This window comes from Mus pahari, chromosome 14 (assembly GCF_900095145.1).
Source record: "Mus pahari chromosome 14, PAHARI_EIJ_v1.1, whole genome shotgun sequence".
Taxonomy (NCBI): domain Eukaryota; kingdom Metazoa; phylum Chordata; class Mammalia; order Rodentia; family Muridae; genus Mus; species Mus pahari.
The window spans coordinates 72,362,688-72,380,358 of record NC_034603.1 but is presented as its reverse complement, the minus strand read 5'-3'; the positions used below and the strand labels follow the sequence as shown (position 1 = coordinate 72,380,358).

The 17,671-nt window shown below is 39.7% G+C and overlaps 1 protein-coding gene and 1 long non-coding RNA gene across 2 annotated transcripts in view; both read right to left on the bottom strand.

The window, feature by feature from the left end:
• Positions 1–8,899: 8,899 nt before the first annotated feature.
• LOC115065347 lies at positions 8,900–11,210 on the bottom strand. The gene is made up of 3 exons (XR_003845128.1): positions 11,146–11,210; positions 9,978–10,031; positions 8,900–8,976 (listed from the first exon to the last, which is right to left on the bottom strand). It is a non-coding gene; the product is annotated as an uncharacterized LOC115065347 (long non-coding RNA).
• A 409-nt stretch (positions 11,211–11,619) lies between these two features.
• The window catches only part of LOC115065364, a 130,868-nt gene continuing 124,816 nt past the window's right edge, over positions 11,620–17,671 (bottom strand). Inside the window, exons 74-75 of the mRNA XM_029546147.1 lie at positions 13,403–13,507; positions 11,620–11,693 (exon numbers count right to left, since the gene is read on the bottom strand). Of these exons, the coding sequence (XP_029402007.1) occupies positions 11,620–11,693; positions 13,403–13,507 (179 nt within the window). The remainder of the gene's footprint in view (positions 11,694–13,402; positions 13,508–17,671) is intronic.

Sequence of the window (17,671 nt, the reverse complement as noted above, 5' to 3'; positions counted from 1 at the left end):
CGGCCTCGAACTCAGAAATCCACCTGCCTCTGCCTCCCAAGTGCTGGGATTAAAGACGTGCTCCACCACGCCTGGCAGCACACAACTTTTATCTTAGCAGAGTCATGTAGATTTCTGAGTTCAAGGTCAGCCTGGTCTACATAGTAAGTTTCAGAACAGCCAAGACTACACAGAGAAACCCCATCTTGAAAAATAAACAAAACCAAACCAAACCATTAACAACAAGGAGACAAAGAGAGGTATCATATTCTTAGGTCCTTCTGTTATCCAAGAGGAATGTAATTTGGAGACCCAGGTTCATATCATTTATAGCAAATCTCACTGACAGATGGGGGGCTTCAGTGACTGGGCTAATCAAATGCTGAGATCACCAAGAGGGACAGAAGAGTGCTGGATATTGAGAGAAATTAGGAGACAGTTTATGTGTAAAATCAAAGGGACATCGAGGGACTATCACTGTAATGAATAGAGGGACTACATTCTTGGTAGTGTTAGTAAGAGGACTGGAAATATATTTTATTACTTTTAATATACTTATTTGTGGTGTGTGTGTGTCTTAGTCACTATTCTACTGCTGTGATAAAATGCCACGACCAAGGTAACTTATAGAAAGAAGCATGTAATTGGGGGGCTAGCTTATGGTATCAGAGGGTTATGCCACGACCATCATGGCGGAGAGTGTGCCAGCAGGATGGCAGGCACAGTGCTGGAGCAGTAGCTGAGAGATCATATCTAATCATAAGTGGTAGGCAGAACAACGGAGACTGGGACTAGCATGGGCTTTTGAAACCTCACAGTCTATCCCCAGTGACACACCTCTTCCAACAAAGCCACACCCACTCTATGAAAGCCACACCCAATCCAACCAGGCCACACCTCCCAATCTTTCCCAGATAGTTCCACTAACTGGGAACCAAACGTTCATAAAAAGATCCTTGGGGGCCATCCTTGTTCAAACTCCCAAAGCATCTATATGTGTGTAGGCACACACATGTCACAATACCATACAGTTGTGAGAGGACAACTCGTGGGAGTCTGTTCTCTCCTGTCTGTTTCTTTGAAAAAGAAGAAAAACCACTGCAGCTTAAAATTGCTAGTCTATCGAAGAGTTGAGGCCAGGAAGGACTCCTGCGGGCAGTGCCAAACTAGAGGAAGCACAGACAAGGAAGTACATGGATTACAAGGTAGAGAAGTACACAGCTTGATGACATAGCCTTCGGAAACTGTAATGATGAAATTAGCAACCTTTTCTGTGTCATAAGCTGTTTCCCTTCACTGTCCCTTAAGTAGAAATGTGTCACCTATAACTCACTCTAGCACATTTATCATATACATCAAAATTAATGAAAATATACTAAACCAAAATGTGCTCTTACACAGTATGGATTATTCTTTAAGACTAAATATATATGTATGTATATATAATATATATATATAATCTACATGAAACATATAGATTACATATATATATTATATATTAACCAACAGATGATGCTCCCAGAGGCTTCAGGCATGAGTGCCTGAGGGTAAGCATCCCTGAAAGGTCTGATAACATCCATATGCTTACCATTAGCTGGAAGCGACTGTGACACTTCTTTTACTTTCTCATCTGACAGCTTGATCTTCAAGTTTTCCAGAACATTTTCTATGTTACTGACATTAACTGTCCCACCTAAAGAAAGAATCAGGAACACCAAACGAACTCAGAAACTTCTATGATTTAGAAAACAGTCACTGATTCCCTCCTAACGTGGCTGTCGGCAAGAATGTCAACACCCATATGTTCAAGTGCCCAGACATGGCCAAACTGAAAAGAAAACTGAGAACACCCTTTCTTGGTCCAGAGGAAAATCCTAAAGTACCCACTCTCCCATCAGTTACAATAACAGGGCTTAAAAGAGTTTGCTGAGTTAATGAAATCTGTCCACCCCCAAAATAGCTGATCCTTTATTTCACATTTTCTATGTGGAACCAGATTTGAATTTGATTTTTTTTTTGTCAAAAGCTAATAGTATCACCAGGAAAATGAAAGACTATCTGGAAACTGGGTGTATGGGGTTAGTGCAGGAGAGGTGGTCTCCATCAGAGGTCGAGGCGAGAGGTGACACAGGTGAGTGGTAAGGACACTTGCTATCTTTCTTCTCATTGTGCGCCTCACCTTCGAAAGATTTCAGTTGATCTATCAATCTGCTCTCATGTATATTTCCTTCATCTGAAAAACAGGGGCACACACACATCACAGAGAAGTGATACGAGCAACTCAGACAGTGCAAAGCCGCCATCTCAGTCAGGGGCTTCTCTGGTTTGACTTATAGTTTGATATTTTGCCTTCCCAAGAGTACAAAAGCATGGACCAGAGAACGTTTTCAGAGCCCATGTTTAACTGGATAGGAACATCTAGTCATTTGTTGCAAACATCATACAGGAATATGAATGCATCTTTCCTTTGCTTTGCTTTTCTTATTGTCTTTGTTTCTCCCACTTCCCTCTTCCCACCAGTCTCACTTTCTCCTTACATTTCCCAAGCTGACTTTCATTACTAGGGTGAAATGGTATACCATGATGGTTTTTATCTCCAATCATAGGAAATCAAGAAAAGAGAGTTGCAGAAAGAACAAAATTATGCTTTCTGAGGTAAGAAAAAGGTCATTTGAAAAAAATTTTTGCCAGCTCTTGAAAAAAACCCGACCAAACCAAACCAATCAACCAACTAACCAACCAATCAACTAACCAACCAATCAACTAACCAACCAATCAACTAACCAACCAATCAACCATCCACCACTACCACAACAAAAGCAACCACCACCCAAGTATACAGTCAATACCAGAAGACAAAGTTTGCTTTTTATTTTAATGACTCTTAACACCTAAATTGACTTCCCTTAACACTCTCACAGGGTTTGGAAAGCTTACCGTCAACCGGTAGATTTGTAACCAGTTCCTCCTGTTCTTTGGTTGTCAATGTTATCCCAGCGTCTTCCACAAAAGCTTTCACATCGTTGACATTAATTTTTTCTCCTTCAAAAAACAGAAATGTTAAGTACCGCCTGTAATATGAAGATACATCTAAACAGCAAAAAGCACAGAAGAGAATCATTCGTGTTTTTATATCACAACATGTTAGGGAAGAAAAAAGGCACAGGGAGGTTTTATTCAAAGCAGAACAAACAGGAGGACAATCAGAACATGTGTCTTTCACTCTGGGGAGAGAAGCTATTTTATTACTCTTAATTTGAAAAAAAAAATGTCTGTTGTATATGCATGTGTGGGTGTATTTGTGGGTGTGTGGGCATAGAGGTCAGAGGTCAACCTTAGCTGGGATCCTTCAGGGGACCATATACCTTGACTTTTTGAGACAGTGTTTCTCAGTGACTTGGAGTTCATACAGTGTGATAGGTTGGTTGACCAGAAAGTTCCAGGGATCCACATATCTCTACCTTCCCAGTACTGGGGTTAAAAGAGTGTCCCCCCCCCACACACACAACATGCTTTTATATAGGTTCCGGGGCTTGAACTCAGGTCCTCATGTTTGTATGCCAACATCAACCTTGGGACATTTAGATGAGGGAGCAGTACACTGACAGGACTCCAGGGTTTTGTTTATATGCCTCCTGTGCGTGTGAATTTCTGTGCTATTGAAAAGATGTGAGGTATTAAAATTTAGGGCTTTAAAGTTTATATTAACTTTTAACTTGCCTATGACTGAGTTCACATCTGCCAGCACTTTTTTCAAAGGGATACTTCGGTTAGCTGTAATACAGAATACAAACAATTAAGACGCTGACATAGAACTTAGAAAAATTATAAATTAGGATCTGATAGGAGACTATACATTTTACTAATCTATTTGTATTTACCTTAAAGTCATATTTCATGTTATGGGTGCAGAGTTCCTCATTAGAATCTTGGACTGTGGCCATTGTCTTGAACACAGACAGGGGCTGGCTGTTAGATGTGTCATGTCTTCATGGCACATATGTACCATGACTTCAGTCCTTGCATCTTTAGTTGCCTTCTAAACATGCCTTCAAAAGGAGGTATTCTCTCTTTCTTTCCTCTCTCTCTTCTCTCTCTCCCCTCCCCTCTCTTCTCTCTCCTCTCTCTGTGTCTCTCTGTTGCTGTCATCTCTCTCTCTCTCCTTTCTCTTTCCTCTCTCTCTCTCCTCTCTCTCATTTCTCTCTTCTCCCTCTCTTCTCTCTCCCCTCCTCTCTCCTCTCTCTGTGTCTCTCTGTTGCTGTCATTTCTGTTTCTCTCCTCTCTCTCCGTGTCTCTCTGTTTCTGTCCCTCACATTTAATGCAGATGTTTAGCTAGATGCTTCCTATCCTCCATCTATTCCTGATAGGTTGTCCCCTATGTTACTTCTGTATCCATCTCACTGATACTTTAGGAAATATTAGTGGTGTTCTATGACTTCCTATTGCAGATCTTTCTCTCTGTCTTTGCAATTCATTCACTTTTAACCACTGCTCCCGTTTTCTTTTTTTCCTAGAAGTCCCTGGCCTGTCAGTGTGCTCTCAGCACTCACTGGAACACCATGGTGACTTCAGATTCCAAAAAGACAAAAGACAGCGTTCCTTCTTGCTTTCAGGCCAAATTCTTCTCCATAAGAAACACCTTAAATTCTCAGATTAATCTAATTGTAGATGATGATGATGATGATGATGATGATGATGATGTGTGTATGTGTGTGTTGTCTGGATGGCTTAGAACTTACTAGGTAGCACAGGATGGCCTTGGACTTTTAGTAATCCTCCTGCCTCTATCTCCCAACTGCTTAAGTTACAGGCATGTAGGAATTTATACTTAATCCCATGATTCTGTGCCCCAGTCCCGTAGGCCCCCTGTGCTTACTGCCAGCAGTCTGCTTCTGTATCACATTCCTCATTTCCTTGTTTTTGAGTTTCAGATCCAAGTTCATGAGGAGTGTCTTCAGATTATTGGGATCAACCCTTCCACCTTAAAAGGAAAGGGGCGGGGGAAAGGGACAGGAATGTGAGCAAACCCCAATCCAGACATAAAGACTTCTCTTGCTAGAGTAACTTTCACCAGGCCTGGCTACTGTTAACAGTTAATTAGCCTGTGTGCAGAGGCCTTTGCCTTTACTCCCAGGATCTGGGGGGCAGAGGCAGGTAGATCTCTATGAATCTAGTTTGGTCTTCACAGAGAGTTCCAGGACATAGAGAAACAAAGGCAAATAAACATAGAATAAAAAAAAAATTAGAAAGTTATTTGAAAGTGGTTTAGCAATGATGATCCTTTAAAGTTTCCATAACTCTTGGGCCACCAATTCTACTTTTCATAGAAAGAGGTCATGCCAAAGGACAAGGGCAGATATACATTGTACTATTATGTATAACAGATAAAACCAAAAACCAAACGGCACCTCTAGAGGTTAAATATCTACTTAAGCAGGTACTATTGAGTACATTTTTTATTCCACAGAAAAATATAGCTACATACAATTATTATAAAGGATGGTTATAGTAAGAGAACAGTTTTTGATTGGGTAGAGTTGTGGTGTCATGTAAACTACAGAAGTTGAAATCGTTGTCCTAGCAAAAATAGACATGTCATGAAAGACACGAATGATGCCTGCAACCGTGCCTGCCATTAAACAGCAAGCACATAACTGGTAGTGAGTCTCAAACTTGCTCATCCCTTGGTCGGACACATGGATACTCCGTATGCCCACCACAGATCAGTTATTTCACTTCAGCTGCAGGCGTGATTAATTGCTTCCAGCATTGGAAGAGAGCAACTGTTAGAGTAAGACCAGGACTCTGGTGTCATGCGTGCAAACTTCCAATGGGATTTTAGAGCCCTTCTGACTGTATGAAAACTTTGATATTTATAAATTATAAATGGCCTGAAAATACCAAGTGGTTATGACTGGATAACTGGACTCTGAGTTGCAATATTTCCTAAATTGACCATTGTATTAAAGGACAGTTCCCAGCTGAGCATCGTGGTGGTTCTAACCCAGCACAGTGATGGTCAAGCTTTCATGAGATCCTCCCTAGACGCACAGAAATAAAGCTGTGCATTCAAGGCCAGTTACTTTGAACTTGATACTGACCTAATTTTACACACCAAAAACATACAAAGACATGATTAATACATAGAAGAGGCACCAGACGAATCATAAACTAGAAGAGAAGGACCAAGGCTGAGAATATCAAACTAATCCTATTTATCACTTTCTCACGACATCTCTCACTCACCTTTGGAAGCCCTCAGACTTGACAAGACTCTATTCCGAAAAACGTGCTTATTTTCTGTTTAAAGAAAAATAAAGTTACAGATCAGGACAGAGAATGTCTCAGAGGATACAGAGTCAGCCTTTCTGTTCTGTGGCTAACCTTACAAAATGGTTCCATCTCTACCTTCAAGTCATAATGAGGTTGGGGAGTAAAAACCATGCCAGTACAGAGTGAGTCTGGTTAGAGGCTGAGAGCTCAGGTTAGAAGCTCAGCTTGCCTTCTAACTGGCTTTGTGGCCTTAGGAAGATCTGTACCTCTGTTCCTTCACTGTAACCTTGGGTTGAATGTTGTCACAGTGTGTGGCTCCTGAGCACCACTAGGACTAAAATAACTAATCTATTAGTACATCTACCTCCAAGACAAACACTGGCTCATGTAAGAGAGCCCAAACCACAAATTCATTGTATTCTTTTCCATCTTCAAACTATTTTTAAAAAGTATTTATTTTTACTTTTTATGTCTATGAGTGTTTGCCTACATCTATGTCTCTGTACATCGTGCTTGCTGGTATACTTGAAGGCCAAAAAGCATATCAGACTCCCTGAAATTGGAGGGACAGATGGCTGAGAACCAAACCTGGCTCCTCCACAAGCAACAAGTGTTCTCAACTACTGAGTCATCTCTCCGGCTCCTTAGTTTTTAAATACATTTTAATTGGTTCTTTGAGAACTTAATACACGTATATATTGTATTTCAATCATATTCATCCCCCACATTTCCCCCATGTCTTCTTCCTCACTTTGTTTTCTTAAAAACACGTGCATGCACATCTGCTTTGTCGGTGCCCCTGACGATCAGAAGATGGGGTAGAATCCCATCATCAGCCACCAAACCTAGATACTAATGCTCATGCCAGCAAGATTCTGCTGAAGGGACCCTGACATTGCGGCCTCTTGTGCCTGGCAAACACCGAAGTGGATGCTCACAGCCAGCTATTGGATGGAACACAGGGTCCCCAATGGAGGAGCTAGAGAAAGTACCCAAGGAACTGAAGGGGGCTGCAACCCTGTAGGTGGAACAACAATTTGAACTAACCAGTACCCCCTGAGCTTGTGTCTCTAGCTGCATATGTAGCAGAAGATGGCCTAATTGACCATCACTGGGAATAGAGGCCCCTTGGTCTTGCAAACTTTATATGACCCAGCACAAGGGAAGGCCTGGGCCAAGTAGTGGGAGTGGGTGGGTAGGGGAGCAGGGGCGGGGGGGGCGGGTATAGGGAACTTTCGGGATAGCATTTGCAATGTAAATAAAGAAAATTAAAAAAAAAGAAGATGGGGTAGAATCCTTTGGACCTAGAGTTACAGGAGCTGTGGGCTGTCTGGTGTAGGTGCAGGGAACGGAACTCAAGTCTTCTGAGAGAACAGCGAGAACTCTTAACTTCCGAGCCATCTCTCCAACCTCACCCCCTTTTAAAATAGCCCACTGAATCCGATTAGTACTGTTCGTATATGCCTGCATTATATATTTTCCTTCCCTCCCCTTCCCTTTTGATTGTTTCACTGTTTAGCTCAGACTATCTTTAAATCCCCCCTTCCTCTTCTTTTTCTGCCTCTGCCTCCTCTTCCTCTGCCTTCCCAGTACTGGGATTCTAGACATGTTATCATGTCTGGCTAAAACCATGCTTAAAAAGCTTACGGAGAGGCAGGAGGAGGGCTGAGAATTTGGGGTCAGCTTGGGCTATGCAGAGACTTTAAGGCTAACCTTGGCTACAATGTGGGACTCTCCTAATAAAAGTAAAATAAAACAGGGTTACATTGGGAAGACGGTGAGCCTTTTTGTTTAAAGAAGAATAGGGGAGAGAGATTTGGCCTGTTCCCACACACTGAGAATAAAACCAAGAGCAGTTAGTGTTGAGCTTGGGGTGGGGAGGGAAGGGTAAGAAAAGGACAAGGCTCAGTGGTGAGATTTAGAAAAGTGCCCCAGAGAGGACTTCGCCCCAGGGCCCCTGCTGTGCACCAGAAGAAAGATGTAAACTCCACCCTCCCCTGAAAAATCTGCAAGAATATATATTTTTTCCTTATTTCTTCTCAACAATTGATTTTGTGCAAGACTCTTTGAGTATTAAGTTCTACACCTGAGGTACGGAATGACAAGCTCATAAGGAAGGGCTGGAAGATGGGTACAGGTAACATTTCAACACATATCATTTCAAAAATATGGATTTCAGAGGGTGTGAGGAAGGCTCAGTGGTTACACACTTGCCCCATGCACACACATGCTAGGAGTGTGTGGCAGTCCGCCTGTAATTCTAGCCTTGGAAAGCAGAGATAGGGGATCCATGAGCAAGCTAGTTAGGGAAACCAGTTAAACCTTCGAGATCTGGGGTTGGTTGAGAGACCCTGCCTTAATGAATGAGCTAGAAGAGCATTCTGGATGTTTTATAACATCAACCTGGGCCTCCACATGCATGCATACCTATATACCGTGCCTACATACAACTAAAAACCAATGCCCACCACACACACATGGAAGCAGAATATATATACATATATACATATATATATATATATATATATATATATATATGAATATATATACATAAATTTCAAAAAGTAGAACCATAAGACTGAGGTTTCTGGAGGTCTCAGGAACACGCCCGCAGCTTACCATCAAACGGCAGCTTTTCCAGCAGATCCACATATTCTTTGTCATTCATTTCAACTCCAATTTGTTCAATAGCGTTTCTCAGGTCACCGACGCTAATCTTTTCTCCTTTGAAAGGGAGAATGTTTACAGGTGAACATCTTAAGAACTTGTAACTCATTTAAAAATATTTGTTATCACGTGTGTATGTCAGGGGTTGGCACTCATGCTATGGCACACAGCGGTCTGAGTGCCAACTCTGTGCTGGGGCATGAACTGAAGTCACCAGAATTACTTTTGGCATGTAGCTTTCCCTACTGGGTTAGCCTGGTAATTCAATTAAAAAAAGGGGGGGTGTGATTTGCAAGAACATGTTATTAACCAATATGATCTCTGATATGTCTTCCGAAATAATAGCTATGTGGATGCAATCTCAGCTTGGAATGAAGTCTTCTCTAAAGACAAAACGGGGTGAACACATACAAAGTGACAGAGGCCAAAAGAAGTCAAAGCGAATCTACCCTTGTTATATCACCACAACCAAGGCTCTCAGTGTTGGGGACTGGCATGCAGAATGCAATCTAGTATACAAATGGAGCAGAATTGCCAGTAGAGAGAATTCTAATAATAACCATACTGACTTATAAAACTGATCATACAGGAAAACATTACCTTGAGCTATCTAAAATGCTTCCTATTTATTAATGTGCTTACTTAAAATTCAGCTATTTACATGTAGTCAAGAAATATTCATAAATGAAAAATATGTACCCCTAAAAGACACGGGAGTTGTCATTAAGAATAAGTCTTGTTCTAGATATGGTGGCTTACATCTTCAGCCCCAGCATGCAGCAGGCAGAGACAGTAGGATCTTTCTATAAGTTTGAGACTAGCCTGATCTACATAGTGAAATCCAGGACAGCTAGGGCTTCATAAAGATGCTTTCTCAATAAACAAACAACCATCAAAAAGGGTAAATCTTGTGGATTATTCTGAATATATAAGTTGTCAAATAAGTTTGATCTGACAAATAATTGAATAAAATGACTATGTTGATATCAATAACATATTAGGGAAACATCTAAGATATTTATTTATAGCATTTGCATACCTGTGTTGGAGAAACTCACCTGTGAACTCGTCCATTTTTGGCACAATGCTTTTTAGATCAACCTTTCCAGTTTCTGCACACAAAAAAATATCACAGAGACAATGAGGCTCTTTTTGCTCATCCCTGCTAAAATTCTGGCATCATCCAAATTTTAGTTCTAGATACCTACAGTTTCAGATAATTAACACCAAGTAGAAGAAACATGTCTCTTTTATTTTCATTTCCTTTTATGTAGTTTTATACATTGTGGTAGCTCTTACTGGTTCATATGCTTTAAGAGCTGGTCCCCAACTAGTGGAACTGTTTGGGAAGGATTGGGAGGCGTGGTGTTGTTGGAGGAGGTGTGTCATTGTGGGGAGGCCTTGAGGTTTCAAAAGACTACTGCTATTCCCACTGTGCCTTCTGAAGCGTTACAACAGTTACTGAAAGATTTGAAAGAAGTTACTCTTAAAATGATCTGGGTTTGTGTTGGTGATACTCCCCAGTGGTAAAGAGGACCCAACCAGCATGTGCAAGGTCCTAGGCTTGATCCACAGGGGCACAAGAACAAACAGTAAACAAAGGTAAGAACTGGTCTAGCCTGTAGTCCTTGGTTAGAGTGATGTCAACTATTTTCCCAACTACCACTGTTGATCTAGCTATATTTTCCATATCTTCTTCAACCAATATTGGCAAATTATTTTTCTATTGGAAATAATTCCCATTCTGTTATTGTATTTACAATCTAAATCCATATCACACTCAATACCTCATGACAGTAGTATAATTATTCGCAGTATCCACAGTTATATATCACTTTAAATTCCTGTATTGCTCTCTATCCATTGCTCTTCTCATTCAGAACAGCAGATCATTCCCACCAGATGCAATCATTACTCTATTTGGAACATTCCTAGTAGGCAAGTTTCTCTGCAATCATGTAACATTCAGCGTGTCTACAAAGGGCTCTCATTTGATTTTCTTCTTCGTTTGCACCTGAGAAGGCTCTGTTGGGATTCTTTCCCCCTTCATCACCCATAGTGGAGGACACTGGCTAGATTTGAACTAATAAAGATAAAATTTGTTTTCATCTGGATGCTGCTGTAAACTTTTCAAAATGTGCTTTCGATATAAAATAAATGCCATCTACGGAAGCTGTTAAGCTTAAGGTGTCCCAAAAGGGACGTATTTTAGCTTATAAAGCTTACCATCAACTGGTAGACTTTCTGCGAGGTCTTCAAATTCGTTCTGTGAGAGTTCAAGTCCCATGTTTTCCAGAAATGGGCTCAAGTTATTCACATCAACTTTTCCTCCTTAGGAAAAACAATTAAAATGATATCAAAGTGTGAAAAAAATCTTTTCCATTCAGGAGTGCTTTGGTTGTAACTTAATCTAGGAGGACTTACGATGCAGGAAGGCCTAGTCACAGGCATAAGGAGAAAACATTGAAACCACATGTCGTATCTCAGTCTCTGTGGGTGTCTTTTGCTCATATTGAACACATGAAATTCTAAATGGGTCTAGATAAATTCTCAGAGAATCACAGCATAATAATCCAACACTTTACATTGGAATATAGAACAATCTAAAAATCATTCTGTGAAAATAATTTGATATTTATATTTAATAAAGATGAGCTTAATCACACGAACAATCTCAGACTTATGTACATTTATCTGTTCTCATGGTACTTTGCACTTACTTTTAAGACGCTTTAAACCATCCACTATCCTTTTTTTATACACTTTTCCTGAAGCTGAAAGAAAAACCACAACTCAGGTCAGAAAACGATAATGAGAACGATTTGCTTAAACAAGCAACAAACTATAATTCTCACAATCCTCTGACTTCAGAAAAGTCAGTTTTTGATGGTTTCCTTCTAGATTTTTTTGTCACCTCTCAATAATGGAGTTTTGTTTTTTTGTTTGTTTGTTTGTTTTTGTTTTTGTTTTTGTTTTTTTGAGAAAGAATATATTGTTTTAGAAGAAAACCAAGAAGGATGACCATTGTGTGGATACTCCATTCCTCCTTAGAATAAGGAACAAAATACTCATGAAAGGATATAGGTACAGAGACAAAATTTAGAGCTAAGATGAAAGGATGGACTATCCAGAGACTACCCCATCTGGGAATCCATCCCATCATCAGCCACCAAACCTAGATACTAATGCNCATGCCAGCAAGATTCTGCTGAAGGGACCCTGATATTGTGGCCTCTTGTGAGGCTATGCCAGTGCCCGGCAAACACTGAAGTGGATGCTTACAGCCAGCTATTGGATAGAACACAGGGTCCCCAATGGAGGAGCTAGAGAAAGTACCCAGGGACCTGAAGGGGGCTGCAACCCTGTAGGTGGAACAACAATATGAACTAACCAGTACCCCCTGAGTTTGTGTCTCTAGCTGCATATGTAGCAGAAGATGGCCTAATTGGCCATCACTGGGAATAGAGGCCCCTTGGTCTTGCAAATTTTATATGACCCAGCACAAGGCAAGGCCTGGGTCAAGTAGTGGGAGTGGGTGGGTAGGGGAGCAGAGGTGGGGGGGAGGGGTATAGGAAACTTTTGGGATAGCATTTGAAATGTAAATAAAGAAAATAATAATAAAAAAAATAAAATAAATAAAAATGTAACTACCATGTAGCCCCCCCCCCAAAAGAATATATTGTTTTAAATTTGAAAAAAAAACCCTGTAGTTTAAGTATATGGGTGTTTTGGGGGCACATATGTGCTCTATTTGTGTGCCTGGCCCCTGAGGAGGCCAGAAGGGGGCCTTAGATCCCCTGAGACTGGAATTATAGCCAGGGAATTGTGCTGAGAATTGAACCTGGGTCCTCTACAAGAGAAGAAAGTTTTCTTAACCACTGAGCCACCTTTCTAGTTCCTTAAAAAAAAAAAAAACTCTTATGAGGCAATTTTATTCTGTCATGTACAAAACCTAACGATCACTGGTTGTCAATTCTGAAACATATATTCTATTTGATTTATTTTAAATTTCTGACCAATATCACTTATTTTTTCCTTTGATATTTTTCTTAGTACTTTCTGGCCTGTTAATGCGAAGAAGAACAATCCACAGGCCTTATCAGGAGAAATGAATGAAATAGTTTGTTATCATATTCAAAATATAAATGATTCAGATAAAAAGTAAATGATTTAGATATTCTTTTGGCAAAAAATATTTTGGAAATTCTAAGAAATGATTTTAAAGTCCTGGTAACATGAACGGGGAGGGGAACATAGAGGGGGACTCAAGGGGAAAGATGGAGAAGGAAGGAGTGGGACTGGAGTTAATCAAAACATATTATATACATGTATGAATTTTCAATAAAATATTAAGAAATAAAAAACCCTGATAACAATGTGACACCAAAAAAGTCTCCTATTCAAGTACTCAAAAACCTTCTGAAGGATTCATATTCATAACCATCTTTATCAGTACATATCAATAAAATATACAGACGCTTACCATTCCTTGAAAGATGTTTTAAAAGATTCAAATATTCTTTATCTGTGAATTCAATTTTCATGTCTGTCAGAATATCTTCTACATCATTAATATCCACCGAATCTCCTGGGAAACATATCAATGGTAACAAGAAAAGATTTTGAGAACATAAAAGCTACGATACTTGACACTATAAAACTATAAAACTTGTGAATTTGAATTAAGTCTACAGGTGGTCATAAAACAAGTAATGCTTGAGTGTTTTTTTTTTATATAAAATAAAATTTAAATATTTACTTCAGGAGTTTGAAGTGATCATATTTGGAGCTATAAATTATGATGTACATCAATTTCACAAAAAGGCACACATACTACATGTCTTATATTAATTAGGTAATTATTAATAGGATGCACCAAAAATCCATTCAGTAAATGCTTGTGAGAAAGTGCTTCAAATGGCCTCAGTTATCCTAAGAGCAAAGCTAGAGAAACAAAAGAAAGAAAACTCCAAGACACTGTCTCCGACGAAGGCAGACACAAACATTTCACCCAAACACAAGCACACAAGATTTACACTTTCATTATAAAGCGCTCTCACCATGGTAGAGTGTGATCATTTAACATAGAAAAACAATATATAAGTTATGTCATATTAGTGGAAGGAAGGACAAAACTCATAAGATCATTCCAACAGGTGCAGAACAATGGTTTGTTTTAATAGCTTCTCATGTTAAAACATAATACATTAGTTATGCTTCGGCAGGCCATTGATGGTAAATCTCCAGCCAACCTAGATTATACTTTACAGCGTAGGGGATCGAGAGCTCCATTACCTGACACTTCTACTGACACAGCAGTGGGTGTCTTTAGCAAAAGGAACTGGACAAGAGAAAGGATTAAAAAAACAAAACCGGAAGGAAGAAGCATCTCACAGAGTATTACCCACCACCAATGTGTTTAAAATACTTAACAGCTAGACCCACTGAGGTTGTACGACACTAAATTAGCATGTGAAAATCAGTAGTGTTTCTGTAAAGTACCAATGAACGATCTGATAAAGGAATCAAGAGAGAAGTTACATTTACAATAGCTGTCAAAAATTCTGAGGGATAAGGGATTAGAGAGATGGCCCGAAGGCTAACAGTGCAGATTGCTCTTCCAGAGGACCTGAGTTCGATTCCTAGGGGCTACGTCAGGTGACTCACAACCACCTGTAACTCCTGCTCTAGGGGATCCATACCTATGGCCTCTGCATTCATCTATACAGATATAAATCACTTTAAAAACAATACAAACAAAATTTAAAACACCTAGGAACACATTTAACTAAAGAAATTAACTGAAAAGAAAATTGAAAGAAACAAGATACAAATAAACAGAAGGGAACCCTGCACTTGTGGACTAGAAGAATTCATGTTATTGAAATGGGGACCATTCCTTAGCTTCCTATTGAATCCCTATCTGAATTTTTGTGTATGTACACATGTGTACGTATGTGTGGGTGTACTCACCCGTGTACATTCATGTGGAAGACATAGGTTGACATTGGGATGTGTTCTGCAATTCTGTTTCTACCTTAATTGTCTAAGACCGGCTCTCTCATTGAACCTGGAACTCACCATCTCGGTTAGACTGGCTGGCCAGGGGATACCCCAGGTCTGTCCACCTCTGATCTGCAGCACCAGGGTTACAATACAAACTCAGCAAGCATTTTACCCACTGAGCCATATTCCTAGACACTTCCTATCGAAATTCTAGTGACATCCCCACTCCTGCCACAAATGTGTCTTGCAAAAGCTCATACATTAGAAATATAATCCCCCAATTCTTATGTTAGTGGTGTTTATAGATGAAGCTTTTGGGAAGATTAGATGAGATCATGTGTGAGATTGTAAAATCTCAAACCATGTTGCTGTGCACAAAGGAAGGTGCACAAATGAAGGTGAATTCATTGACAGTATCTATCCCTAAGAGTCTTTTATGTATGTTGTTGGCATGTTACAATAACACTCTTGGACTTTTTATGTACCAAATATAAAGAAGATTATGATAATCAGAAAAGAACCATTTTGGATTCCTACAAATTCATAGTTTATTTTGGCCACACACAGTGGCACTTATTGTCCTCGGGGACTCCAGCACCATCCTTCATTCTTTGGTTGTTTCTTGAATCATTTATACTGGGGTCTTACTAATGTTTATGTCAAGACTATTGTTAGCTGTAAAATAAACAGGTATGGATCTGAGAAGAGAGAACTTGTCCTGACAGGGATCCCAGTGTAATAATGTGGGATGGAACTGGATGAGGATTGAGTGATCTTGGAAACCCCCACTGTTTCAGGAGCTCATTTCCCCTCAAGCATTTTATAGTCTATGAGGCATTAATTCTACTCCTGAGAGTTGAGTCCTTGTGACTTACTCAGGCTCCAATTCCTAATGCCATAGGCCTGGGGGTTAGGGTTTCAGCATGAGTTTGAGGAGATAAAAAGCTTCACTGCAGTAAAAGGGACACATGGACAGCACCTCTGACTTAAGATCCAAGCTCCTAGCCGGGTGTGGTGGAGCACACCTTTAATCCCAGCACTCGGGAGGCAGAGGCAGGCGGATTTCTGAGTTCGAGGCCAGCCTGTCTACAGAGTGAGTTCCAGGACAGCCAGAGCTACACAGAGAAACCCTGTCTCGAAAAACCAAAAAAAAAAAAAAAAAAAAAAAAAAAAAAAAAAAAGATCCAAGCTCCTCAGAACAAGTTCAAATCTTCAAGAAATAGAAAACTCTGCTTAAGATCATTGGAACAAGAAAATGCAGTGTTTTACACATCTTCATATATTTTTATTTTTAATCTTTTTTGTCATAGTTTTTTTGTTGAATTACTATTATTCACTTTCAACTTAAAGATATAATCTTCTGTACTAATACCCAACTAGTCCCCCCCCAAATAATTTTATAATTCAGATTTTTACTACTAAACCAAATTAAAGAACTACTAACTATGTTTTGTGTGTAACATCAATAATGGCAAATATTTGTTTCTTTACAAAAAGTTCAGTGGGGACAGAAATCTTTCTGGGGTGCATGATTGTAACCCCAGTACATGGGTTGGGTGAGGCAGCTGGATAAAGCGTTCAAGAGGAGTCTTGGTTACTCAGCAACTTCAAGGACGGCTCTTGTAAACCCCTCCCAAACAAATGTTAATGATATGTAAATGTTTATGTTCTATAAATAGTGACTGGTGAAATGGATTCTTAAGTATAACTGATGTCATTCACGGGAATCATTAAATTCAAGGTCGTAAAAATTTTGTGTCATTTTGACGATTATGTAATACAATCCCTGCCCTACTGAACATAATAAAGCAGACCTTAGAAGATAATGGGCCTGGATTCTAGCACCTTCCAGGTCCTTTGTATAACCCTTTCTGCTTTCTTTGTCTCATAACTATTTTAATTCTGCTCTTGAGAGCCATGACTTCTTGTACTGAGCCATTATCACACCAGAAAAAACATCCATCAGTTGATTTAAAGACAGGATAAAAATATCCTGATTGATACCAAGGCACTGTTCCAAGGGGAACCAGCAATGGTGAAGTAGATATGGTCAATCCTGATAGTGTCTTCTGTTGAAGAGGGACTAAAAGGTAAGGATTCAAAAGTTCTCATACTATTAAGAAAAGTATGTTGCTGTTACTACAGAACACCACCAAATGAATCCAAATTATGAAAAATGAAACACATCCAGCATCTTTCATGGCTAGAGAGACAACACATGAGGACAGAATAAGCATCGGATTTAGAAATATAGAACTGTCTTTTACTCTAACAAAGATTACTTCCTTGTAAGGGAGCATATTTGCAAATAACCCAATGCTCATACAATTGCCCAGAAACTATAATGTTGTTGATGACCCACACCAAAAATTACATCTGTAGATAGTACCTTAGTCATTGTTTAAAAATTGAAATATCTGAAATTTTGGCACGTGTTTGTTGCAAAAGCAGAGGTGGTACAAAGCAAGTAGATGAAAATGTTTAACAAAATGCTAAAGTAGCAAAATTAATAAGAAAATGAAGATATCTGTACTGGCAAGTTTTGTGTCAACTTGACACAGGCTGGAGTTATCACAGAGAAAGGAGCTTCAGTTGAGGAAATGCCTCCACAAGATCCAGCTGTAAGGCATTTTCTCAATTAGTGATCAAGGGGGGAGGTCCCCTTGTGGGCGGTGCCATCTCTGGGCTGGTAGTCTTGGTTCTATAAGAGAGCAGGCTGAGAAAGCCTGGGAAAGCAAACCAGTAA